At 43.4% G+C, this 27,949-nt stretch overlaps 1 protein-coding gene across 2 annotated transcripts in view; it reads right to left on the bottom strand.

Annotated features, from left to right (window-relative positions):
* Positions 1-11,524: 11,524 nt before the first annotated feature.
* MYL9 (myosin light chain 9) overlaps positions 11,525-27,949 on the bottom strand; it is a 27,012-nt gene continuing 10,587 nt past the window's right edge. The window contains exons 1-4 of one of the 2 annotated variants that reach the window (XM_018557685.1): positions 26,801-26,910; positions 16,142-16,345; positions 14,757-14,918; positions 11,525-11,916 (exon numbers count right to left, since the gene is read on the bottom strand). In XM_018557685.1, the coding sequence (XP_018413187.1) occupies positions 11,744-11,916; positions 14,757-14,918; positions 16,142-16,325 (519 nt within the window). In that variant the 5' untranslated portion in view covers positions 16,326-16,345; positions 26,801-26,910 and the 3' untranslated portion in view covers positions 11,525-11,743. Of the gene's footprint in view, positions 11,917-14,756; positions 14,919-16,141; positions 16,346-26,800; positions 26,911-27,949 lie in introns of those variants that run through there. The other variant, XM_018557686.1, reaches the window with a different exon arrangement.

Here is a 27,949-nt window from a genome sequence, read left to right on the forward strand (position 1 = left end):
CAAAACGCCTCAGGACTTACACCAGAGGGACAGTGTTGTAGCGTTTTTTTCGTGCGGTTTTTGAAGCGCTTTTTGTTTTTTGTGTGTTTCACATGCATTTTATGAGCGTTTTAAGGCTAATTTGTAGCTTGTTTTCAGGTGAATGAAAAACAGCCTCAGCTGCAAAAGCACGCTAAAAAAGCACAAAAACGCGCTGATCGGCATGTTTCCATTGAAGTCTATAGAGCAAAGCGAGCCGATAAGCGCCACAAAAGAAGCTCATGGACTATTTTAAACAACGAGCATATTGTTATGCGCGTTTCAGCGCGTTCGCATGAACGGCCCCCATAGGAATACATGGGATTTCGATTTGCATGCAAAAGAAACCGCATAACGCCCTGGTTTGAACGGTGGGCCCAAGGTAGGAAAAAGCCCAAGGATTCAAGTGGTTAAAGTCAATGGGATTTTGCTGGCCTGTGTTTGATGTGTGTTGCCCAACGCACACTGAATGCACGAAAACAATGGGGGGAATTTATCAAAACTGGAGCAGACAAAATCTGGATCAGATTTGCACTGCAGCCAATCAGCTTCTCTGTATCATTTTCAAATCTTACCTGAGCAAACTGAAGAGAGAAGCTGATTGGTTACTATGGGCAACTGCTCCAGATTCTGTCTGCTCCAGTTTTGATCAATTCCCCACCGATGCTTTTTGAGATGAGCCCTAACACACACAGGAACCACAGTTGCTTGTTTGCATCGTCTCCTGTACCCTGGAAAAATGATCACGTCATGTACATGAGGGCCGGGAGGGGGCGTCCAAAACCCTGCCATGGCTGAAAGCTATCGAGCTTAAAGGAACAGTGTCTGGATTCAGCACTGCCACTCCATACACACTGAGAAGGTTTCGTCGGGTGTTTAGCAGACGGGCACTGCTCATCTACAATAATAATTATAAGTACAGTAAACTCTCATATATCCGGTATTCAACTAACCAGAAATCTCATCTAACCAGAAAAAGAAATCACCTGTGTACTCACTGATCTGCGGCATGTATTATCCTGGAAATGATCATGTGTCTATTTGTCTTAATTTGTTTTTGATTACTGCATTTCAATATAATATATGAAGTCAATACAGAGTTTGTGTTATGATACGGTATAGTATGGGGTGTGGTATAGTATGGGGTGTGGTATAGTATGGGGTGTGGTATAGTATGGGGTGTGGTATAATATGGGGTGTGGTATAGTATGGGATGTGGTATAGTATGGGGTGTGGTATAGTATGGGGTGTGGTATAGTATGGGGTGTGGTATAGTATGGGGTATGGTATAGTATGGGGTGTGGTATAGTATGGGGTATGGTATAGTATGGGGTATGGTATAGTATGGGGTATGGTATAGTATGGGTATGGTATAGTATGGGGTGTGGCATTAGTTAGACCTCTTTTTAATAGTAACTCTCAAGCAACAGAAACTAAATTTACCTAGAAAAAAACTTTAAAAACACCGCGCTATCTCCCCTGGGTTTCCTCAATAGACCAAATGACAGCTTCAGTGAATAAATCAGAAGACCCAAATCCTCTCATCTGAAAATTGATTGACTAAAAGACACCGCGCTATCTCCTTCCTACAAAAATGTGTATTAATATCAGTGAATCAAAAGGGTTGAAATTCATATGTAGATAAAAAAACAAACAAACAAACACAGAATTTTCATCCCCTAAAGGTGCAAAACATCATCCTATATAATAATACATCCAACTCCCGAGGCCGCCGTGACGTCTTTGCGCATGCGCGTGATGTCACAATGCGCGTGCTTGATGACGTCATCGCGCACGCGCGATCATCTGATTGACGCCTGCAGAGATAGGAGGAATGGACGCCAGCAGAGAGAGGAGGGAACATTCACCCGGCGGGATGAGATATGCCGCCGGGTCCCCTCCTCTTTCCAGACACTGTCGGGCTCTCTGTCCATGACCAAGTGCCCGACTTTTTAGAGGGGGTGACACCAAAAAGACTGTCAGTCATTTTGTGTCACCCGGGTGCGGGTCACACCCTCCTTGTGACGCCACTGGTCGAAGCTTATTTATATGTAAATAGCACAATTGAGACTATTTTCAGTGGCGGGCCAGTAGCCCCTATCTTAATTTTGGTTGCCCCTGTCTGCCTGACATCTTGTGACAGGATTTCTGCTGCCATGAAACCTGGACACAGCATTCAAAACCCGAACTGTCCGGGTGAATCTTGGCCAGTTGGCAACCCTTATTTCGACGAGCTGGAGCTTTCGATACAGTGGCAACCCTGGTAGGCAACCTCGGCACTGTGACTCTTGTAGAACATGACAGCTACAGGCATGGCTTCCAGAGGTAGCGGCATGATGGGATTTGTGGTTTCACCATAGCTGAAGTTCCCAGGTTACCTACCCCTGCTGTAGGTAGATGGAGGCAGTTACTCTGCAGACAGCTCTCTTCTCTTTTCATAAAGGTTGGAGTTTCTGATGACATCCCTGGGAAAGAGACAGGAAATAGTATGACACCTCATTGTGTTTTATTGGCAGAATGTCCTGTTTATTCCGTGTTAGGCTGGAGAATCCGGGTGTCAGACGTGAGACATTTGCTGACACTTTGCATTTGTCTTTAATCAGCACCTAATTTCATTACTTCAGCCCTTCTTATCAAATTGCATAACGCAAATGCAAGCTGAAGAGCAGCAGATGAAAGGGGATCTGTCATGACATACACGGAGCTGCCATTGGTGACTTTCATTAGGTCGCCCTTTCCTTTATCACCTCGGGTGTCACTAACTTGAAGCAAGCATTAGTATCCAGGCTGATGATATGCTAATGTTTCTTTTCTGGAAGGATGAAGATGACGGCCCCGAAAAAGTCAGTTTCCAGACACACAGCTAAATACACAGATCAAATATATAAACGAAAACCATGATATCTGCCAAAAAGATTTGTATTTGTCTATCCAGTCCTGAGATTCAGGCCAGGTTCACACCTGGGCGATCCGTGACAGAGCGGCAATCGTGCACGAAACTGGCACCCCAGTCGCCCAAGGAAGATAGAGTGGTTTCCCGCCGCGATACCACCTGTCTAATCGAGGCACGATCGCGGTTTACAAGCCCGCGCGGTGCGTGTCACCAGAAAAGGTACATGTACCCCGGCATCGCCCAGGTCTGCACCAGCCCATACATTTAGGCTTCATTCACACTAGTTGTGAATGTGCCTTTTGGGATTCCTGCAGTGTGGAAGCAGCCGCTGTCACCCATTCAAGTTAGCGGTCAGGTGACAGCGGCCACATTTGAAAGCGGCAGAACGCCGGCACACCTCATGTAACTGTATCTGATACAATTACATGCGTTTTGATAGAGAATCCACACCCGAGCAAAATGGCTTTGAATAACAATTTGACAGGAATTGTGGAAGTGGAGCAAAGCATTGCACTAGCCACTTATATCTTTTGCGTTATATTTGTATAAATTCTCTACCTAATAGTAGCGTTTGATGTGAAATGTTGAACAAGGAGAATGACATTGTGTCACCTTTCAAGCCGTTACGAATGATCCACTTCACTTGTAAATGTAAAACTGGAGGCTTCCAGTGTCATTGTCTGTCATGTGCCAACCCCCCCTCCGCAGGAAACCATGGAACTGTCTTGTGGAATTTGGAGCTACAATCTATTGGACACCTCTGCACTTTAGATAGGGCTTCGGCGCTTGTGACGAGCGTTTTAAGGCATTTGCATTGAAGTCTATGGGGACAGAAACGCGCAGACCCACCTGAAATGATGCTCATGCACTTTTTCAGGCTACACGAGTTTCGGTACAAGCTCAGGTGTGAACCGGCACCATGGAACACAATGGAATCCCTTGTGTTGAGCGTTTTGTGGTTTCAAGCTACAAGATTCCTAGGTGTGCACAGTCTCTTATGTGCATTTTGCACGCATTACCATTCTTCTCTGCGTTTTTACAGGAAACCCTAACCAAAGATGAAGTAACCGCCATTGTTTTCTACACACCGGTGTTCTGTCGGGAATGCCGACCCAGTCGAATTTGCCGACCTGACCATCTGCGTTTGCACACACACCGGGATGAATGAGAAAACAGCCGTTTATTTACAAAGTATTTATTTCTAATTGTTAATTGTGACCGTTCATACTAAGCCTTCCATGTAATTGCTTAGGATATTAATTGTGATTGTGCATAAAATGCCATCTATCATTTACATCCATGGATGGCATATTATGAACGCTCACAATTAAGAATACGGTAAGTAAATAAATGGTAAATGGCTGTTTTCTCGTTCATCCCGGTGTGTGCGCAAGCGCGGATGGTCAGGTTGGCGAATTCGACTCGGTCGGCATTCTCGACAGAACACCAGCACCACAACTTGTAACTTTTTAGCACTTCTGTCCCAGCTGCCACCTCTACAAAGTTCCTGAGCACAAATTGAATCGTAACATCGGCTTGAGGTTGAATTTTAAAGAAAGCAACAATATTATGCATTAAAATTATAATAACTATAGGAGTTGCAATTATAGTAATTAAGTTTTATAATAACGGCGGTCTGGCTCCCACTTAATCTAATGGAAATCGTTGCAGGGTTATTCAGTTGGATTTGGCCATCACTAGACGTGGATGGGGCAATGCCACTGTCAGAATATCCAACCAGTGACTGAAACTGTTCAACCATGAAGTTTTGGACCTGCTCCTTTGCCAATAGTCTGCTCTCGAAGTCTTTTGTCGAATGGGGGGATTCTGAGGGGGCCACACACTGCTCAAGTTAGCAGGCCTTTAAGCAGTGTATGGCCAGCTGAAGCCTCATTTGAGTTTGACAGGCCAGGCATGGATGACGAATCTAGCATCAGGACAATCATTTTTTTTAATGAATGGCACCTTCAACATGGACAGGTTGATATACGAGTCAACTTCAGTAGTGAATAGGTCTTGTCGTGCATCAGAGAACAGGGTGTCATGTTATTAGTCTACACGCCATCACCCTGAAAGTAAACCCCTAAAATCTCATAAACGAGGAGAACATATTCATGTAATTGCAAAAGTTGCTTTTAAATGTTTTAAATCTGATGGTTTCATCAAAGAATGTTTGGTGATCCTGCCATGAAGATCCTTGTTCAGACACTTCTTGTTCTCGGGTGACAATCATCTGCCAATTCTGCAGCTGCATTGACACCCTGTCACAATCACTTCATATGACGTGTACGGAGAATCACCACACAGACATGGGTTATGGATAGCACTATCAACAAGCCTGTCTAGAGCAGCCTTTCTCAACCAGGGTATCGTGACACCCTGGCATTGGGTGCCCCCTGGTTTCTAGGGGGTGCCTTGAAATTTTGACATATCCTGATGTTTGTGAAAAGGGCTCCAAGTGTAAAAAAAGAGGTGGACTCTGAAATGAAGGGGGGCTTCTGATTCAAAGAGGGGCTCCTAGTGTGAGAGGGTTGACTCTTATGTGAAAGGAGGGGGCTCCTGATGTAAAGGGGCTCCTTGTATAAAGGGGGACTGTGATGTCAAAGGTGGGGGCCTCTGATGTGAAGGGGGGCTTCTGGTTTGAAGAGGGGCTCTTAGTGGTAGGGGGGGGACTCTGATGTGAAAGGAGGGGGCTCCTGAGGTGAAGGAGGGCTCCCGATGTAAAGGGGAACTGTGATGTCGAAGGTGGGGGGCTCTTATGTGAAGGGGGCTTCTGATTCCAAGAGTGACTCCTAGTGTGAGAGGGTTGACTCTGGTGTGAAAGGAGGGGGCACCTGATGTAAACCCCACATTTATTTTAATGTTTTTGCGTAGGGGTCCCCCCTTAAAATCCATATCGGAGTCCTATCTGGGATAAGGGTCTGGTATGGATTTTGGAGGGACCACACGTTGTTTTTTACATTTTAGACTGGGGTGCCTCGAGATTTTGCATACTTTTAAAAGGTGCCAGGACTTAATAAAAAAAGGTTGAGAAACGCGGGTCCAGAGCAATGAGATTTGAAGCCAACAACGAGGTGTATGAATTTAGACAGAAAGTGGTTCTGATTTAGGCTAGAAAAAGTTAGTAGCACTGAAATGGAAAAATGGGTGAAAACCATATTTTATGGGAATAAAAATGGCAACAATTTATGCACTACAAACTAAATGTCATCCAGTTAAGAATTTACATCTAGTTGAATGACTACTATTCACACTAGCAGCCTTGGGCATAGTTGGCCACAGCGCACCATGATATTGTTCCTTTGCTTTCACTTTATAATGATGTTATCTTGAGTAGGATATTGACATTCATGTTGTAATTAATAACAAGATTGCTAGGTGAGCCAAACAATAATGTCATGTAAATGTCCATCGCACACATAGTGCATTCTCACAACAGAGATCAAATAGTGGACAGTGTTGTTGTGTGACCCCTGCTGTCCAAGCCTTTACCTGAAAGTTGGGTACGACATTCACACCTCCTGTCAGGTGTCCTCCTATATTGTTAAACAAGACACTGCTTGAGAGGTGCAGTCAAAGAGACAATGGAAGCTGCATCTTATTATTGGTTGTCTTTGGAATTACTTCTTGATTGAATTACCACCTCAATAGTGAACCCTTTTCAGCAGCCAGCGCTGCCTTCTAGCACATATCAAGCCCTTTGACTTAGTGTTGGAGTTTAAACTGTAAAAACATGATTCTTATTCATCATTGTTCCTAAAAAGGATACACCTATCTTTAGTCAAAGCTTAATTGTTTTACAAAATTGCAACAAGAACCCTTCATCTTACAAGACATCTGTCTCTGAAGCATTGCCAAGGGAATTCCAAATACAGTGACAGTTTTATGGCTGAACACATTTTTCATAACACTAGGTCTTTTAATTATTGACCTTTATGATTGGTTGGTAACATGCTCTTAAGTAGAGTATACACGGTTATATCCTTTTCGTTCAACTTGCGGGCTGAAAGAAAAAAATATAACCGTTTCCTCCATTCGCACTGAACAGCAAGGATGAATTATATTCCTGATCTCCTGAGCTTTGTATTCTGACAGTGGCACTGGCTGCTGTCAGAATACTAAAGCTGTCCATACAATGACCGAATTTCAGCTGGTCTTTAATGTACCAGCACAGTGCGGGGCTGTCGGCTCCCTTTCAGCCGGCATTCCTCGATCAGCTAATCGAAGGAGCCGGCTGGAAAATCTTCGTGCGATTTGAGCCGGCAGCCAATGAGCTGACCGCTCTGATCGGGTATTGGCACCTGTCAAAATACAAGGTATAAAGCGGCGACTCCACGATTGACAAGCTGTTTGTGTCGATGAAGGAATCGCGTCAATTTCTTTTGTTCAGTCCGCAGGTTGAACGCAAGAAATTGACAGATGTCCAGCTTTAAACAGATTGGCTGCAAGAAACCTTAGGCCGAGGAATTTAAAACATGTTCCTTTGGCAAAAGTCGATCTAATAATCAACTTCTGTCAAGGGAATAGGGTTATCAATGGAGCACATTTCGTCCGAAATTCGCTCTATGTGTACCCAACTTTAGACTAGAGTGTTGGTAGATAGGAAACAAAAGATACAGTAGACAGAATTCAGAAGGCCATTGGCAGAGGGCATAATCTGACCACTAAAAGGAGATATGCAGGAACAAGTCTGACTAACTATATCTAAAGCCAATATTTTGCCATATGTGTCCCAATAGGAACATTTCCCTCCAATTGCTGTATTATAGATTCAACAGGAAGTAGGGACAAATCTCTCCAAAGTGAGGGAAATGCCCACTTTGTTGTCACCGGAAAAAAAAAAAATCCCCATTACCATTTTATTACAGTTTTGGTGGCATCTCAAAATTTAGCATGAACAAGTCTGGCTTGAATTATAAGGTATATCTAAAACCATTTTTTTTCCATTTGTGTCCCAGTAGGAAGATTTTCATCCAGTTGCTGTCTTGCACATGCAACAGGAAGTGAGAAGAGAGGGAAACTTGAAAAAAAAATTCCCATCGGAGGATTACCCCTCTACACCAGTTTCGGGACAACTCAATATTTTGCTTGAACATGTCCGACAAAGTATATCTATTGCATTTGTGTCCCAATAAGAAGATTCCCTTCCTGCTGCTGTCTTATAAAAGCAACAGAAAGTGAGAGGAAATCCACCGGAAAAAAAATTCCCCATTAGAAGATTATTCCTCTATAACAGTTTGGTGACAACTCAAAACTTTGCATGAACAATCTGACTTTAATTATAAAGTATACCTATAGCAACTTTTTCCCCATTTGTGTCCAAATAGGAAGATTCTCTTCCAGCTGATGTCTTATAGATGCAACAGAAGTAAGAGGAAATTCTCCGAAAAACAAATTCCTCATTGGAAGATTATCGATCTATTTCTGTTTTTGGGGATAACTCAAAAGTTTGCAGTTTGCCTTACTATCAGTCCTGAGGACAATGGTCACCACTCCCTCATTAAAGTGACCATGTCGCTAAGTTAAAGAATTGGAGGGACAGCCTGTAACAAAGTTGTATAGTTCTCTTTCTGGGAGCGGGGTGTTAAACATTAGCTCTCCCCAGATGCTTCGGGCACCACTGCTATCCAACACTTGTGGATAGTGTGTCCTCCACTGTATGCTGTACTTGTACTCGCTGTGTCTTGTAGTGACATAGCGGCTGGCAAGAGAAACCATGACATGCAGCAGGAGACATGCTATCCCATTACATTTGAAGTGTCCCATAGCAGTGGCACTCCTCAAGAGTGCAAATATATAACAAACCACCCACTGGAAAGGCAAGTATACAGACCGGCTCTCATTCAGTTTCTTCAACATAGCGACCAGGTCACTTTAATGGTTGGCCCTGAGAGTCTGCCTAAAGATATGGCAGTTGCTTCAGTTGGACCAGATGACAATTATCTTACTTTATCTTTAAATTAGCCATACATTTGAGTATGGCTAATTGTTCAGAGCCATATCATCAAGAATCAAACTGCTTGATGATCATCTGTGCCTCCTAAGATTTTAATATATGCATTGCCTACCAGGAGATTTTATAGGGGAGGGTAACTATGGGAAGCATCCTTACTCCTTTTCATACTATACACCTAAGGATTATTCTACCATAATCATACACCGTATTGTGAAACAGTATCTATGTATGGCGGCTTTAGGTTCCCCTTAGGTTGGCCACAGATGTGTCCTAATGTCTGATGATGATAATTAGGAATGCACCGATACTAGTATCGGTGCCGATACTGAGTATTTGGGAGAGTGCTCGTACTAGCCCAAACGCTCCCGACGCTTATCCCGATACCCGAACTTCCATGATCAGGAAGCTGGGCGGCGAGTCATTACATGCCGCCCGACTCCCTGATTTGCTGGGAAGACGGCTCCATGCGGGAACATGGAGCCGGCTTCCCAGCCAATTAGGAATCCGGGCGTTGTTTAATGATTCACTGCCCGGTTACCTGATTAGTCTGGAAGCTGTCCAATCAGGAAGCCTGGCTGCGAGTCATTACCACCCCCCGGCTTCCTGATTGGCCAGAAAGTCGGCTCCATGCTCCCTCAACACAAGATGACTGGGTGCATAAAGCCGGCTGGTGACAAGGGAGCATCGAGCCGGCTTCCAGGGCCAATCAGGAAGCCAGGCGGCGTATAATGATCGCCCAGCTTCCTGATACCCGTTAATAAGGAAGTTGGGCGCAGAGTCATTACACGCCGCCCGGCTTCCTTAAATGGGACTTCCGGTATCGGTAAGTACCAACAAAATATATTGGTACTCGTTACTGAAAAACCAGTATTGGTGCATCTCTAATAATGATGACTTGCACAGCAAATAAAATGTATGCACAAACAATTGCAAGACAACTGAAAAACCTGTCAAATTGAGTAAACAGATCTTCCAATAGGATGGAAAATAGTTTCTAGAAAATGATCATTAATGAGGGATGTTAGCAATGCATATCATTATAAGTAGGCATAAACATGACTGCTCAGCTGAGCTTAGTGTTAAAGTAGAGCCTTGCTAAGAAGCATACTGGAGGACAGTAATGTCGGCACATACAACCACTAACTTACTGTATGTGTATGGCTGCTCTAATTACACTGCCTGGCCCAAAAAAAAAGTCACCACCTGGATTTAGCTAAGCAATAAGAAAGAGCCTTCCACTGGATATTTACTGCACTGATTAATATGTTTCATATGTTATGTCCCCAGAAAATGAGTTCAGCTGCATACCTGAATTGACTAAATGACCATTTTTTTCCATCAATGGATTTTTTCACCCATCATCACTACAAGATATTAGTGAAAAATGAATGCAACTCTGGACGGAAATAAATGTTATGACATTGCACAAGCCTTTTAAAACGATGCCATGGCGAATGCGTGCCGTAATCAAAGTTAAAAGCAATATAAGAGTGTGTGGCTTTATTTTTGGAAGGCAGTGTATTTTCACTTTGGTTTGGTAGTTGCATAAAAAGTATAAAGTATGCATGATGGTAGATCTATATGGGTGCAGATGAATACAGGGTCTGGGACTTTACTGAGGATCCATTATAAATTAATATTGTCAGCACATGGAAACATTTCATGTGTATTTTGCATGTACTGCAAGCAACTGCAATGGCAGCAGGGTCTAGGTCCAGCAAATAACCCACAAAACACACTCCAACTCGTATATCCAACTTATAAGCTGGACTTGTATAAAAGGTCTAAACTAGGAATACACCGATACCAGTATTTCGGTATCAAGTACGAGTATCGATATTTTTTTCCGGTACTCTCCGATATCGAATACCGATACCAGACATCCGATAAAGGAAGCCAGGCGCCGTGTATAGACTCGCCACCCGGCTTCCCGATTAGCAGGGAAGCCGTCCCCATGCTTGTTGTCACTAGGTGACAAAAAGCATAGAGCCGGCTTTCTGGCCAATCAGGAAGCCGGGCACCGTGTAATGATGTGGAGCCCAGCTTCCTGATTGGCCGGGAAGCCGGCTCCATGCTCCCTCGTCATGAGGTGATGAGGGAGCATGAAGCAAGCTTCCTGGCTAATCAGAAAGCCGGGTGCCGCATCATTACACGGCACCTGGCTTCCTGATTGACCACAAGTGACGAGGGAGCATGGAGCCCGTTTCCCGGCCAATCAGGAAGCCGGGCAGCGTATAATGACTCGCTGCCCGGCTTCCTGATGCCGTAAGTATCAGGCTAGGCATTGGAGCATTTGGGCGAGTACGAGCCCAAATAATCGGCACCGATACTAGTTTCGGTTTCGGTGCATCCCTAGTCTAAACATGCGCCTGTGAATAGGCATGTATAGACACACACACACACACACGTTCTCATGTTAATAAATCATTTTCTTTATTATGTTATATATTATTAAGACTTCTTCATATTTGAGTGGCTGATGTAATATCACTGGGCAGTGGTCTTGTCAAAGTCATATTTTTCTACAAGCAAGTTCCTGATAGAGCCTCTGTGGGAAGCAGCTGTGGACACCTACAGAGGCCTGGCCTTAATAGGTAATTACAGGTGGCAGTTCTGATTAATCGTCACATTCAGAATCAAACATGGACTTTCAATTCTAATCACTCGGTTTTTTCCTGTAGACTGCCCAAATGATCTCATCTAGAGTGGAATTAAATGTGGTCACAAATGTGGATCTTCTCTCTACAGGGCCTCTCACAGAAAGCTGCCGGTGACTGCAGAAAGGGAAGGAAGGGTGCTGCTGAGGTAAACAGGACACAAACTTCCCTGACTGCAGAACCTAGGCTCTTCCATCTTCACAATAATCTTTGGTCTTCTTAGTCATCCTTGTCTTTGGCTCCGTGTTTCAGAATGCGGGTGAACTCCACATAGTTAAAGTTGCCTTTTTTGTCAATCGGTGCTTCTCTATACATCTCATCTACTTCCTCGTCTGTAAAGCGATCACCCATCGTGGTAAGCAGCTCACGTAAATGGTCTTCATGGATGAAACCTGAAGAGGAAAAAGCGTTGACATGGTTGAGCATCTCAAGTGTGGAGGCTCATTGTACAAGGATTCAGAGGCAGAGTGTGCTTTATTGTTAGCAGACGGTCAAATGAGAGGAAAACTAGGTGGACAATACTATGACCGTTCAGTATGAGCAAGAAAAGGTCCCAAAGTAGTAATTGTCCTCCCCATGCTCTAACACTGCATTCCACATGCTCCAGCAGTCCTGGCTGCTCCTGTTCCAGGATGCATATCACTGAGTGTTGTTCAGCAAACCACCCTGGTCTCTCTAGAATAGTGGCATTCTCCGCATCATTGAGGTCTGCCACTGCAGGAAGACGAGGATCCTGCAAAGTCTTATGGCCGGACTAAAGACTACTGGAATAAAGAAACTTTTACAAAAAGTCTGAAGTTGGGCAAAAATGTATAAAGCTTTTCCAAATGTTTTGATGTATTTTTATACCAAATATACGCAGTCTTTGCTTTTCAAATAAGAATTGAATACTTGATAAATGATTCCATTTATGGGTTAGCTAAAGAGACAGTGCAGAAGCCTGCTTTATTTCTTGGTTTACCTGACTGACAGTTGAGACTAAGCTGGCCAATAAGGGATGAGTGACTGCATAAGTCATTTACACTAGGGATGCACTGATACCGGTTTTTCAGTGTAGAGTACTGATATTTTTTTTCAATACTCGCCGATACAGAGTACCGGTGCCGTGTGTCCCGATTATCAGAAGGTCGGGTGGCGGATCATGACCTGTCGCCCGGCTTCCTGATTGCCTGTGAAGCTGGTGTTCTAGCAAAAGAACTCCGGCTTCACTTGCTGAGGCTGCCTGGCTTCCTGACCAATCAGGAAGCCGGGCGGCAAGTTATGAGGTGCTGTCTGTCTTCCTGATTAGTTAGGAAGCCAGGCTGCCTAGCAACAAGTGAAGCCGGCTTCCTAGCCAATCAGGAAGACAGGAGACGGGTCATAACCCACCGCCCAGCTTCATAATTGGAAATGAAGCCGGCTCCATACTTCCTCAGCACTGCCTGTCAGAGGGAATTTCCGGTATCGGAAGTAGAGAATTTGGGCCAGAACGAGTACTGGCCCAAATACTTGGTATCGGTGCATCCTTGCTTAAAAAAAGGTATATAAACCCTAACAAAGAACTTTTCTTATAGTAAATTTTTGGTCTGTTAAAGAAAAACTCTGGCAAATAGACTTACCCTTGCAGCAGGGCAACCCGAGATCTCCCTCTGACTGAAAGTTCATCTATCGAAAGTATTGGAGCATTTGGGCGAGTAAGAGTGCTAGCATCAGTATCGATGCATCCCTAATTTTAGCTTGAGCTGATGAGCTCTGCAAGCAATAAGCTTTTAAAATACATATAGGAATATAAGAAAACAAATGCAGCCACCTTATTTAAGGGTCAGCAAGCTTCAATATATTACAGATTTGTTTTTGGGTTTAGCAGTGGCTTGCATGCTTGGAAGGAAATCAGTACTAAGATAATATGAAGGTTGCCATTGCTATCCCCTCCCTGCAAATAGTAGTTGACCGACTGTCAAGTTGCTCCTTTGGCATAAATATGGTTGCAGTAAACTAGAAAAAGCCGCAATAAGCACATTGGGCTACAATCCATGAATGACTCTCTGGCAATTGCCAAAAGAAAAAGGTGAACATGTTTGAAACCATCTGAGCCCTGATCACAGATGCCATGAGCAGGACCACTTGCAAGTTGATTTTATCTGCAGGGTGCCAATTAAGGACGTCTTTTATGAATCATTGTTTAGTGTTCCAATCGCTTCTTTTTTTGTTAGGCAACTACCAAATCATACAGATTGTGCATTCTACAAGGGAGGGAAGGGAGGGGAGGAAAAAAGTTATACTTCCCTGAACCTCGGAGCCTGCAGCGCTCCCTCCTGCCTGTCTCCTCCTCTGCTGAAGTGACGCAATGTCCCTTGGCGTCCTCATGTCTCATGCACGGCATTTGACATGATAACTAGAGGATTCCTAGAGGAGGGGGGCGATGCACTCAAGGGACCGGTCTAAGAGACGGATGCCTCGGAGGATCGGGTGAGTATAACTTTTTTTTTTTTTAACTGTAGGCAAAAAAACGAACAGTCAAATCTTGCAGTAAGGGGGTAGCCCCACTGCAAGGGTTAATAACATTTGTGCCCGGAGTTCTTCAAATTTTCAAATTGCAGCCTGTGAATATATGGAACGTCTGATCAAAATAAAAAAAACAAATTAAAACTTGCACATTTCATGGACAGTTTTGACTTCACAGTTGACTGAATTCTGGTGGTGCACAAAGCTCCGTTTAAACAAAGCAGTTTGAAATTTAGCGCAGTTTTCCAATGAATGTGCGGCACGAAAAGGCGCATATTTTAACCTATACCTGGCTTCTGCTGGTTTGCGGGCTACTACTATAGCCCAGAAGATCGCACCTGTACTTTTTGCACAATGTGCATTTTCATGCCGCACAGGTATGAACAAGCTACATTGGAATGTATTTGTTTTTGTGCGTTGCACAATTCGAAAACTCGTGGAAAACCGCTAACGTGTGAACAGAGCCTTGGACTTGTGGGTGGCAGATTTCTTAGCTTATGGCCCTTACTTTTAAAATTGTATTTGTAATTTCCAGTGGAATGAAAGTGGTAGCAAATAACTGATGTCTATGCTGGCCATTTAAATGTCAATTTACAAGAAAATTCAGCCACCTTTAACTAGCTTTCTATTGCAAAAATGAATGGAGTCAGGCTACGTGCTGCCAACAGTTCCCATAGAAAACGATTAGTTGCAGATTGTATTGCCGTCCCATTTTTTAACCCCTATTACTAGGCGAGATTCCTTGTACCTGTGGCCTCTTCATCAAAGCAGGCAAATGCATTCCTGATGACATCTTCTGGGTCAGTACCATTAAGCTTTTCTCCAAACATGGTCAGGAACATGGTAAAATTGATAGGACCTGGGGCTTCACTCATCATCGCTTCCAAATATTCATCAGAGGGGTTTTTACCTAGATAAAAAAAAAAAGAAAAAAGACATTTTTAAAATAAATGTAAACCCTCATGGAATATAATTTAGTTTGTTAAAAGTGATGTGTATCAAAGGCACTTGTCTTTTTTAAAATTAATTAGTTATTTTCATCTTTTGATACATTGCTGACTTCCTGTAGCCCCTGTGCAGCCACTTTTTGTCCATGTACATACTCCATTGATGGGTGCATGACATTTCTGGCCATGTTTCCTGATGGTGTGGTCCACACCTGTGTAATGTGTGTTGAAACAACCACTTGTAATCTCCATTGTGACAGAATGACTACCCAGTCGCTAAGTTGCGAGACAGAACGTTGTCACCCTATACCAGGAAGTCCAAGAATGTCACCAGCACACCATTTAAACATGAAGCAAATTCAGTTTGATGACACATGTATGTCATCCAGGTACAAACGTATAGGGGAATCAGGACCTCCTCTCCCCTGTTGGTGATCCCTCTAGTGATAACTAAAGATCTATAAAAGGTAAATAATAATTTTTCTCTAAACATATTTTGCTTTGAACACCTTTTGTTTGGAGTCACCTGCGATTGATTTAAATGCATACTACACATTTTATAGCATGTTTCATGCCACACCTATAATTGGGGTGCAACATAAAACATAGCACATTCCCAAGCACCCACCCTCAAACAGCCCCCCACATACCAGAATCATGGGGTTCTGGTAAGTACTATTTTTTACTTTATGTGGGGTGGCTGTGTGGGGCTCCACCTGCCACTGCACATGATCATTGGTTACTTCCTTCAGCCGCATAATCAAAGATCAATACCTCTGTACAGAACTGGGGCTAGAGGAACAGTCTGCAGGAACTTGAGCATGGCAGCCCTGATCCACTGATCGCAGTTGCAATGCTTTGCACACTTCAATGCAAAAAAATAATAAATGCAGTTTCTCTTTCATGTGTGCATGCAGATATTTTTTCCAAAGGGTGAACTATGGCATTAAACTAAAAATTCAGTTTGGCTTTAATGATACAGAAGTAGAATCCAACCCTGTTTCAGTCTATGTGCAATGAAAGAATATTTTTCTTAGGAGTTGCGTCACAATTCATAGAGTACCCAGCTGCCACTTAGTTATTGTACAGCTAGCAAAACCATAACAAACTAGCTTTATTTTATGTGATTGCTTAGTAAAAACATACATGTTGAGCAAATGTTGTCTAAATAAACAACTTTACATACCCATGGAGGCCAGCATGTCATGAAGATCCTCCTTGTCAATAAAACCATCCCGATTCTGGTCGATCATATTAAAAGCTTCCTTGAATTCTTGGATTTGGGACTGATCAAACATAGCAAATACATTGGAAGTCGCCCTCTGGGGACGCTTCTTGGTAGTCTTCGCCTTGGTCTTTTTGCTGGACATGGTGGCGGGATGATGGGAGCCTGCGGATTACATGCATACATGTCAAAGCAGTGTTTGGTACAGATTTCAGCACCAGGTTTCAGTAAAACTATTTTCCATTCAATAGAGAAACTGAGTATTGAACAACCTTTTCTTTCAAATAACCTATGTATGAATATACAAGCTTGTATCACCCAAGCCTAGGGACGCACCGATACCGGTTTCTCGGTATCGAGTACCGATATTTATCTTTCGCTACTCGCCAATACTGAGTACCGATAACAGTATTTCCGCTAGCTTGAAGCCAGCTTCCCCTGCCAATCAGCATCGTGCTGCCCAAACAACATAGAGCCGGTTTCCTAACCAATCAGGAAGCCGGGCGGCGAGTCATTACCTGCCGCCAGGCTCCCTGATTGGCCGGGAAGCCGGCTCCATGTTCAATCGCGGCACTGCTGGTCAGAGGAGATCTTCTTCTGAGAGGAAGTTCCATTATAGGGGGTAAGTATCTGATCATTTGGGCAAGTACGAGTAGGGAGGTAGGGATGCACCGATACTAGTATCTAGTGCATCCCTACCCAAGCTTATATATGTTTATTCACCAGGCACTACATTTAAAAAAGACATCCCATTGACCGTCTTCTCTCAGGAGAAACAAAAAAGTCGAAGAAAATCCAACCTGGATTATTAACATCTTATCGAAAAATGGTCACCAGATGTCATCTGCTTGTACCCAAATGCATAACATATGTGACCTGATGTGGGTGAAATTGGCTAGCAGTCTTACATTTATACTTTTTAAAGCTCCAAAAGTTGATTATGGGGTGTAAGTTTTGTAATAATTGGAAAGTTTGTTGTTAATAATAGATGTTCCTCATCTGGCAAAAAAAGTAGGGCCATGTAGCAGCAGCAAGCCTGTTGCTGTTGACAAGATCACAAATCGACAACGTATCTTCTCCTATATGTCTGCTCCTTATCTAGTAAAATCAGATTCTGCAGTGTTCCATGCCATCGACTGAGCGATGCGCAACAAGGGAAGTGGTCACTTCCACTCAGGTGATTCCACCTTGGGTGATAGGCTGTTATGCCTTTGCAACAAAACAGATCTCCCAAATGACTCTCCTTGAGGACCCGAGCTGGATTTTCCTAGACCAGGAACAAAATCAGTCCAAACACCAAAAATATAATAATTGTTTTCCAGTTCTGTTACCATGAATGTATAGGCTGCTAACTATTGTCTACATTCACCTTCCACCTTTGTGTGCTAGCAACGTTCACATTTCTATTGAGAAAACCAATTAAAATTAATCTAATATCATTTTTAGATATATATGTGAATTATTCAGCATAAAAAAGGTAAATAATATTTAAAGCTTACTTTTAATTATATTGCTACATAGGACAGCCACATATGGTCATTACATACGCTTCCCATTTAGTGGGACAGGAATGCCTCTCTAAAGGGAAGAGCTCCGTTAATATACTTCCTTTAAAGGAAACCTGTCATGAAAATATATTATAGGCTTGTAACAAGAATTTGGTTCTCTGCTGTGGTTAATGTAAATCTAATGACGTCGTGTTCAAAATCAACAACAGCCTTATTGCTTCAGCTAGAATAAGAGCTTAGTGCAAAGTCAACATTGTGTGGTACATATTTTTGTTTTAATGATTATTCCTTATTTCATTATTTAAGTTATCTCATCCTCTTCTTACGTTGGCTAGTTTTTTCACCATTTTTAATAGTTATTTTTTACAGATTCTCTCTTCCAAACACTATAGATTGCTAGAATAGGAGTCATTCCAGTTGTTTGCAAAGAAAGGAAATTCACCTCTCATTCTGTTATTTACAACCGTGACAAGAATCTCAAAGTAATAAAATAATAAAAACTGTACTGTCCTTCGTGATCTTCCTTTACCGAAACCTTCCGCTGTCCTAGACAGGGTGGTAGGAAGTATGGAGTTCCCTCTAGAGGCCATGTCATATGAGCGGATCTGCTGCTGCAGAACCAGTAAAATGCAAATTCCCCTTTCTCCAATGGAATCTACTCTCAGAATTTAAAGTTGATTGTATGACGGAGCAACACCTCAGGCTAGGTGCACACCTGCACTACACTGCATGACACCCGGGACGCACGTCCCGGGATCGTGCGGCCCTGTACAATGCAGGCAGCGATCCATGCAGGGCCCCATTGATTTCAATGGGGTGACATCCGCGCAGCAATCGCAGAAAAAAAAGGTAGAATTACCTTTTGTTTTGCCATACACGACGAGCGCCCGTGATCAGAAGCATGGGCGGAATCGCAACGGGAAACCGTGCGATCCGCCCAGTTCGACAGGGGTGCCATTAGAAAATAATGGCACCCACAGCGCGATCGGTTCACACCATGGCCACTCCTGACCACGCAGCAATCCGTGCGGAATCGTGCAGGATTGCCACGCGGTGAGGTGTCACCTAGGTGTGAACCTAGCCTCAATGGTTTGGCCAACAAGAGAGCATTGCCATAAATGAGGACTGAAGTGAGACATGGGACTTAGCAAATCACATCCCAACTTTTAACTTGTAGTGCAGATTTGACAATGAACCTAATAGGTGGTAAAGGGTGACAGCTCCTTTTTTTTTATTTGCTCTATTTTTATATTAAATAATAATACATCCAAGTAATAAAACGACAAAAAAGCAATTCTTATTTCAGAAGTACAATTCTAAAGTATGTTTTGAAAACCTTTACTTCCTTGCTCTGTAATGTTTGCAGATATGTACTAATTTGCATTTAATTCATTGTAGAACACTGGGAGGTCATAAAAATTATGATAACTACAAGCAATGTTGCCAAATGCAAGCATTGCTCGCAATTAATGACCACCTAGGTGGTGATAACCTGCACCTTTAGCGGTCAAAGGTGCTTATTCTTGCATATTGGAAAAATCTTCCATAAAGTAAGTCTAAACCATTAATCTGCTATGGAGCAGAAGAAAGGGTCATAGTACCATACAAACACAACTGTCACCATAGCTCCAGAAATGCAGTAGGTTTTGACATGAAGGTGAATCATCCCCTAAAGGGCACATATCAGTACCTGTTTCTGGGGACCTCAGAAAAGGCACAAATTTATTAACTCAGACCAGACAGCCATATACACAATTAAAATACACATTCTCAGTGTTACAGTTACATCCAATTCCTTCCAGATGCATTGGGGCTGCGCTGGCCGTTTTTTCCAGCGCAGCCCCAACACAAGACAAGGCAATTTGCCTTGTCACGGATGGGCACAGTTCACACCACAGTGTTGTGGTCTTCTTCCCGCCCCCCAGGCTCTTGATTGGGTTAAAGAGCTGAAGCAGATACAGAACGTCATCCCTTTGCTCTGCTTTCCTGTAGGTATGTTTACAGTGGTCGACTGACAGCGCAGAGCCATGCAAAAGAGCCCTGACTGTTGAACAATGCTTGTCCTTCTCCAGTCTGGGTCTGAGCAGCAGATTACTGAAAGGGAATATAAAAAGACAAATTCCGGTACTTATACTGAATGTATATAATTTTTTTTGAAAGTGACTGTCATTTGAGAAGTATGGGGCTGCCATTGAAGATTTATTGATCTCTTTTGGAAAATACTAGATTCCGAGACCGGGGGAAAATACAACCAACGGTCCATTCATGCAAGCAACAGAAAGTGCACCATACAAAGTGTGCCATAATGCCACAGTGATTGGGGAGCATAGTGAATTGTGGGTAATTAAAATTACATGATTTATAGAAAATATCTCCCAACATCCGCTTCCTTTTAGGCTCTAGACATTCGGTTGCATAACATCTTAGAGCTGCAAAAGAAGTTGGTGCTGGAAGACTTACCTCTGCCAGGCATTGTAAATCACAGGTTTAAATGGGGATTTTGAAGATGTATAATGCATCATGGACTGTGGGTCCCCACTGATCAATATCTGAAAGGTGAAGAATCTCCACTTAGGGCCACCAGGCAAACATATCTTACGGTTACTAGCAAGGGAGACAAATGCCACCTACACCCCAGCCCAGTTCTTCCCTACTACCCAGTTGCTAGAGTCAACACTTGTGACCAGAAGTATACAAGAAGGTTCATTCACACAGCATGGCGGGTATTATAGGAAAATGAAACTTGAAAAATCATCTCTGCTTCATCTCAGTGTTTGAGTCAATGGGTATTTTTATCTGCCTGGATCATTCATCAGAGGCTTTGTGGTGACCCCAGCCATACTTGAAAAAACAGTTTATACTTCTACATATTTTTCTAGTGCCGTTCAGAAAGAAAAACTTCTGACTGGACATCTAGTGGAGGTAATTCCTCTTTACAAACACTGGGTACATATGGGAAAATTATAAGGACAATCTGCCTCTGCCCTTTTAAACTGCCTATACTACCAAATATTTGTAAAACAAAAAGTTGCTTGGCTTGTTTCCACTTGGAATCTGATTATCTTTATCCGCATATTCATCTCCTGTTTGATAGCAACTCTGTGTGTGTTTATAATGATGTTACATTTCAGGAAGCAGCAGAAAAAGATTGGCTGTAGCCCGGTAGATATCTCCCCAAGGATGGCAAGGTTGGAGAAATTGTCCTATCCTTGCACCAGTCAACTGAGCACCAGGACCTGCCAGGATTCTTCCCAAATGATGAAAGTAGGAGATATAGAGTATTTAGCTATGGAGCAGAGGAAAGTATTGGGCTTGTTCGGAAAGTGAGGGTAAGTTCAGTATATTTTAGATCAGTGGTTCTCTGTGTCCTTGGTCATTAAGTCACGTCAAAGAAGACTACTGACCACCAGGGACACGTATCACCTCCTTGGTAAACTGACACAGACCACAATAGAGAGCAATGCTTGATGCTAAGAGCTCTTGGGAACCTGTGACGCTGCGTCTGGAGTCCCACCCAGTTAACTGATGGCACTGGTTGCCAGGAGCTGAGCAGCTCTTGGCAATCAGTGATGTCAGTGAGTTGGGCGGGATGCTGAACAATGCCGGAGCCAGAGGTATCCTGCATCACCCGTGCCCCCTCCCGGTAACGTTCACCGCCAGTGATCCCCTTTACCGCCACTCCCCTGGAACGTGCACCATCAGCACCCATCCAAAAGCCCCCCTCTGCCTCATGGGGCAAAAAACAGCCCTGCTCCTCACGATGCTAGAGGCCATGTTGTCTGGATCAAAATAGTGTCTAATGACAATTATGCATGTTCATCAGCTGTGTTTGTAGCCATTTGGCTCACGGATATAAAAATGTCTTCATAATTATAAAATGGAACTCACCATAACAACAGACTCCAATGACGTGAGGTTATGGTTACAGCAGGAGAGACTTGTCAACCATACCAAATATGTTCTTTGTGATTTTAATATTAAGAATTTTCACTGCAAGTACCCAGAAGTTCATTGAACCTGCAATTTAATTTGTGCCTGTAGCATGTATGTAATGAAACACTGCATTAGTTGACACCCAAAACAGTATTACACAAAAGGCTTTTGTGAATTTGGTTGCAATGCATATGGAAATGTTGCATGCAATGTGGACGATTCATCCACAATAGAAACTCCAAAAAGTCTTGGGTGTCCTTCACAAATACAGTATGGTTCCCAGTCGCAGGCACATACTGGTAAACAACATGGCCAATAGTTGATCTGGGTATTGCGCTCAACTAATATAACTATCAAATCAGATGGAGGCATCCAATTATTTCACATTTGTTCTTGAAAAATGTCCCCGCTTTTCAAAACCATCAAAAACTAACCAGCACTCCAGAAAATAACTAAAAGATGCCGCTATATAAGCTTTAGCTATTATGCTGTGTGAATACCGTTCGCACAATATTCCCACCACTAGATGGAGCCGAGGAGCGCAGGAAATTCCTATGCTCCTTGGCTCCATCTAGCGGCGGTAATGCTGTGTGAATGGACTTAAAAGGAGAATTAAAAAGGAGAATTATGAGGCGAGTGCTTTTCACTCAGCCTCATAATCTGAGCCGGCCAGTGACAATGAAACGGTCACAGGTCGGCTCAGTAGATCGGTAAGTGAGCGAACACATTCCGGCGTTCGCTCACTTCTCGATTCTGTCACTGCAGAGAGCCGTGACAGGGGAGTGACTGGATTCTCCACTCCCCTGTCCGATCCTCCAGCGCTGTCTGGCGGAACGGACGGGGGAGGGGGCGGGTATTATGTCTGGATCCGCCCAGCTGCATGAGTGATAGCTGGCACCTGCCTATCTAGAGACAAAGCCAGCTGTCACTCACGCAGCTGGGCGGATCCAGACATAATTGTCAGGATCCATTTCTGCAGCTCACGGTATACTGAGCTTTGGGTAAAAGGAGGACGCTAGTTTGTGTCCTCCCGTTACCCTAAGGAGAACTATGGGGAAAAGTCCTAACCCCATAGTTCTCCTTTAAGGAAACCCAGTCCGCATGAGTTCTTCCAAGCCAACTCAAAACTGTGACCCCATCCTGGCCCAAACAGTCATGCCAGTTGCAGCGCGTGCTTTCTCCATTGCCTAGGACATGTTGTTGCAGGGCAAGGAATGTGCCTGCTGCCACTGATTGTGCCAGGAGGGGGGAGTGTCAGTTCCAATTTTGAGGGGGCTTGGATGAACTCTGGGATCACACCATGCCCCAGCACATCAACACACAAATGATATATCAGGGATTTAACCATCCCCTACTTTATTCAAAATGGAAATACCTTTTTAGAAGTACATAAAAAGAAAGAAAAGAAAAGCCTGTTTGTACGTCAATCGTGAGAAAAGCATTTTCTCTTTCCGACTCCATTTTGCTAAACTCAACCTATCTGTATACTTGTGTCTGTGTGCCTTAAAGCAACATTCTTGTAGACTATCATAATAGGCTCTTATTAGGAGAAGCTATATAAGGCTGCATGTATGTGAAGATGATTTAAGATCTCCTGGAGGTCACACAATATTCTATTCCAATATATATTTTTTGCTATTTTTCTACATCAAGCAGATGCCATTCATGGAGTGAAGTTTCAACTGTAGCAATAGAGAAAAAAAAAATCAAAAAGGACCAGGGTGGAATATTTTTTTCAAATTATATTCTTACAGAAAATGTGGTTTTGCTCTGAAAAACTAAAAAAAATCCAATGTTACAATCAAATGAAATTCGTAATTATTGAATGTTTTCTTGAGATTATCCGCACCGAATGTCTATATGAGTGCGTGTATGTGTACGTGCGTGTATGTGTACACACACATTATATATATATATACACACATACATACACACACACACACACAAGATCCCCATGTACATGCCCAGTTTTAGTAACTCCAGTTCCCTAATTTAGTGGGATGTGGGACATGCTAGGACTAGTCATATAAAACACAGGGAGCTGAGAGTGTTCATCCAGATAGGATGAACCACCAGAAGGTGGTGATAGCACCCAGAAAACACATCCAAACTGCTGTAAGTTATGTGTTTAAGGCCTGGTTCACACCTGTATGTTTTGTAGCGCGGTCAATGCTCTATGAACGCTCTACAAAATGCTCAAACATGAAAATCCCCATGTTTTCTATGGTTCACACCTTGTCGTATTTCAGCTCGTCTGAACGCGCTACAAAACGGCCTACACCTGAAAAGGTACATGAGCTTCTTTGCAGCGTTTTTGTCGCGCGTTTCCACTGGGATACAGCCAAGTAGCCCTTGGAAACACGCATTTGTCGCGCGTTTTTTTTACCGCGATATGCTGTAAAAACGCTTGTCACGAAGCGCGCGACAAACGCGCATATTCGATACGCCTTGGTGTGAACAGAGCCTTATGCTGTTCCTTCAGGGCCTGTTCACACCAAGGCTATGCGTTAACTCATGGTACCCTGCAACACACATACTGTGCATTACAGTGCAGCAAGTGTGTTGTGTTGCCATCCATACGATTGACTGCACCAAAACACTTTAGGGTGCCGTTGAAAACAGTAGTACAGTTGTGCGGTTGCAGTTTTTTCAAACGCAACGCAAGGTAATGCAGTACTGCACGTTGTAGTGCGGTCAAGCTCATTCAGGCCCGGAGGTGTGTTTGGGGTGCCATTCAAATGAATGGCGATACAATGCACCTGCCTCACTGAAACGCATGGTAGTTGTGTTGCAGAGTACTATGCATTAAAATACCTCCTGGCCACAATGCACTCAACCACGCTGCAAATTGTGCAAAACGCATTTGAAATCAGTAGTGCATGCCCTTTTTTCCCTCCGAACACACTGCAGCCTACAGTAATGCAGTATCACATGTTGCAGTCTGGTTGAGCTCAAGGCGGTCGGGAAGTGCGTTTGGGGTACCCTTCAAATGAATGGACGCGCCAACTTACCTGCTGCACTCTAATGTACAGTAGATGCATTGCACAGTGCAATTAACCATGGCCTTGGTGTGCTTGCAGTGCTGATATGTGAACCACTTAGTATGCTCCACTTTATTCTTACAGATTTAGATTAAAGCTGGCCGTTGGTGGCCCACATTTTGGCCTATTCTTGCTGAATTGGGCAAAATGTTAACTGTGGGCGGATCTGTTAACACCAAAAATGGAAAAAAAAAAAAAAAAATCAACTGAGCCGAGTAGAAAGTTATCTTATCAGATGCAGTCATTGTTTGAATATTCATGCAGCCACAGGTACTGCAGCTGCCTGAATACAGTACAATAGCTGGCAATGGATATTCCTCCATACATGTTTAGCATAGACATAGGACACCGATTTTTTTTCTTTCAGACACCAGGCTCGATAACAAAAATCTAGCCATGCAAGTCTAGCATAACAGAAATGTTTTTGTCACAAGCACCCCCATAATAACCATTACAGCTTGGTAACTATACTGCCATGCTTAGACTGTAAGTGCATGGGAACAGTTAGTGCTTTTTAGCTTCATTTGGCCTGGCTATGTCACCAACACTGCATTGATAAGAATCATACAAATTCAATTTCCCATAAAATACCCATTATTAACAATCCATGTACATAGATGGGTTTGTGCGGTAATGAAGGGCAAGACGCTGTTATGCAAGGTGCAGTAACCAATCAGAATTCACTCTAGTAATTTTAGAGTACACATTACCAGGACCGGATTTACTCTCTTTGCTGCCCTAAGGCCAGGTTTCTCAATGCGTCCCCCTACCCGCCCAATGGAGAATGGCAGACCGCATACAAGTGATCTCGGTGACATCGCTGAGATCACTTGTACAAAACAAGCGGCAGCTTCCTGGATGTACATTTAGCTCCGCTTGGCCAAAGCAGGGCAAAATGTAGAAAACAACCACCCGCCCGGCGCTCGGAACTGCATGTCCCGGGCATCAGGAGATAGGAATTCCATACCCCTGCTGCCCCTCTATTCCCTGCTTGCCCAAGGCCGGGCCTTGTGGGATATCCGGCCCTGCACATTACTATTGGTTGCCAAGGGTAAATACACTCCTCATCGTCAGAGGACTGCCCTACTGCAGAAACCCAACTTTATTAGGAAAAAATAAAATTAATATATTAGGAGTAGCTTTGTAAAGGGCAAAAATACCAGATTGCAGCAAGATTGTCCTTTAGGATGACTGTGGCCATAAACTGCACTGAACTAGCCAAGCATGCATATTTCCCCCCATATACACCCCAAGTATTGGGCTTTTCCCCAGGTATAAGATCCAAAGCAATTCCTGCCCCAAGATCTGTCAAACCAGGGTTTCTGCACAGGTTAGCACCGCCTATATACACTTAATCCCTCCCCAATCCAACCATTATTGGCCAGATTGAGCAACCATCATTTTACTGTATGTCCACTGGGCACCTTAATTATATTCTCCTCCTGTCATTTTTTCCCATACTACATAAACAATTCCAGCAAAATTTGCAATCATGAAACAAACTGATCAAGTGGAAAAAAGGAAAAGCAGCTATCACTACCATCATAAAGCTGGCCATACACTGGTAGATTTTCGTAAACGTTCCTCCGAAAAATCTCATCAGGACGTTCAATAACGCCATCAGAGGCTTGATGGACGTCATTTGAAATCTAATCTAGTTTGGTTTTAACATTCGATTTTTGGAAGAAATAGGATTTCCTTAAAGAAAACCACAATTAGTTAGAATTTCACTTTTTAACAAAAAAAAAAAAATTTTTCATCCCCACAGTCGAAAATAGTCAACTTGATCCCATTTACCATTAGAAAATCAAATGACGGTTCCGAACATTTCTGCTGGTGTATGGCCAGCTTTAGGAAGATATTGCTGATGCCATCCGTTCTTGGCAACATTTCGGAGAGGTTGCTGGATGTTATGACATCAGTGCAGTCAGACGTTTGACCAGCCTTAACTACGAAGGCAAAGATCATGAAAGCTGTTATATTAGATGTTAGTAAAAGGCAGGAGAAAGGTTAGGTTGGGTGGGGCAGATGAAGGTATTCATCCTGGGTGTGTGATCAGAGACAGTGAGCAAAGCCGGCAAGTGCCAAGGCAGAAGAGGACAAAGCGTTAATATGGGAGTTCTATAGACCTCTCTTACCTGCTCAGGGAGAAATCAGCAACTCAGAGCTCTCCTGTGTGGATCAGGACACAGGGAAGTTCTGCATTAGCCTTCCCAGGGTCCTAAAAATCAAAGAAGGAGGGCAGCCAATGAGGAAAGACACTCTTCCCCTCTCCAGCCTGCCCTCCCGCCTGGGATTTGGCCATACAAGGAGAAGGAATTTGAGGAGGATGCGAGTTGTGTGGGACACACAGATCCAAACCCAAACACAGGATATTCTCCCTTATATAGTTCTCAGCCCCACTTTCTGTCAGTGTGCAAGGAACCCTCTTTACAAGGCTGTATCCACAGGGGAACACTGCCAGTCCTCCTTATATGGGGTGTGAGGGTGTACGAAGAAAGGGGGGCACAGCAATATTGTACAGTGCAATTCTATACAAATCCTCTATAGATGATAGATGGTTGGTCCACTTAAAACTTATGTTTCAGTTTTCTGGAGATGCTGGCAGGGTAAATCACCCCACTGATATCTCTCGGGATTCCGATATAGTTCCCGGCTTCTCCCAGGAATCTCATTTCTATTGCTGGATTCCCCCAACCATGAAAACAACAACAGGGAGAGCCTGGGGGCCATAAACCTTGCAATCTAAAATCTGCAATGTCTATTTAGTCTGCTTTAGATCTACCAAAACTGTGCAGTAGAAGCACTACATCAGGGGTGGGCAAACTCCAGCCCTCCAGCTGAGGCACAACTACACATCCCATTAGGCATTACAAAGCATATCTGAGAATGACCCATCTCTATTTTCCCCCCCAGAATCAGCAGAGCCCAACACTACACCACTCTACTGCTCCACTTCAGCCAAAAACACAAGCAAACTGTGAGAAAATGATACACACACACACGATATAGGGGATATATATATATAAAATCACACACACTATATTGGATATAATGGGGAAGGGTGCGCACTGGAGAAATTTCCCCACACAGACAGCATGCAAAACCTGACCGAGGTCTTAAGCTGGCCACACACACACCAGTAGAATTTTGATTGATTTGGGCTTTGGCTCCTCCAACTCACAGGAGATTTGCTGTCCTGAGGGCATTCAGATCATTGCTGTCCTGGAGGGCATTCAGATCATTCCTACACGTTAACCTCTATAATTTCTGATCATTTAAAAGGT

The sequence above is a fragment of the Nanorana parkeri genome, unplaced genomic scaffold (genome assembly GCF_000935625.1).
Source record: "Nanorana parkeri isolate BGI_ZX_2015 unplaced genomic scaffold, ASM93562v1 scaffold295, whole genome shotgun sequence".
NCBI lineage: Eukaryota > Metazoa > Chordata > Amphibia > Anura > Dicroglossidae > Nanorana > Nanorana parkeri.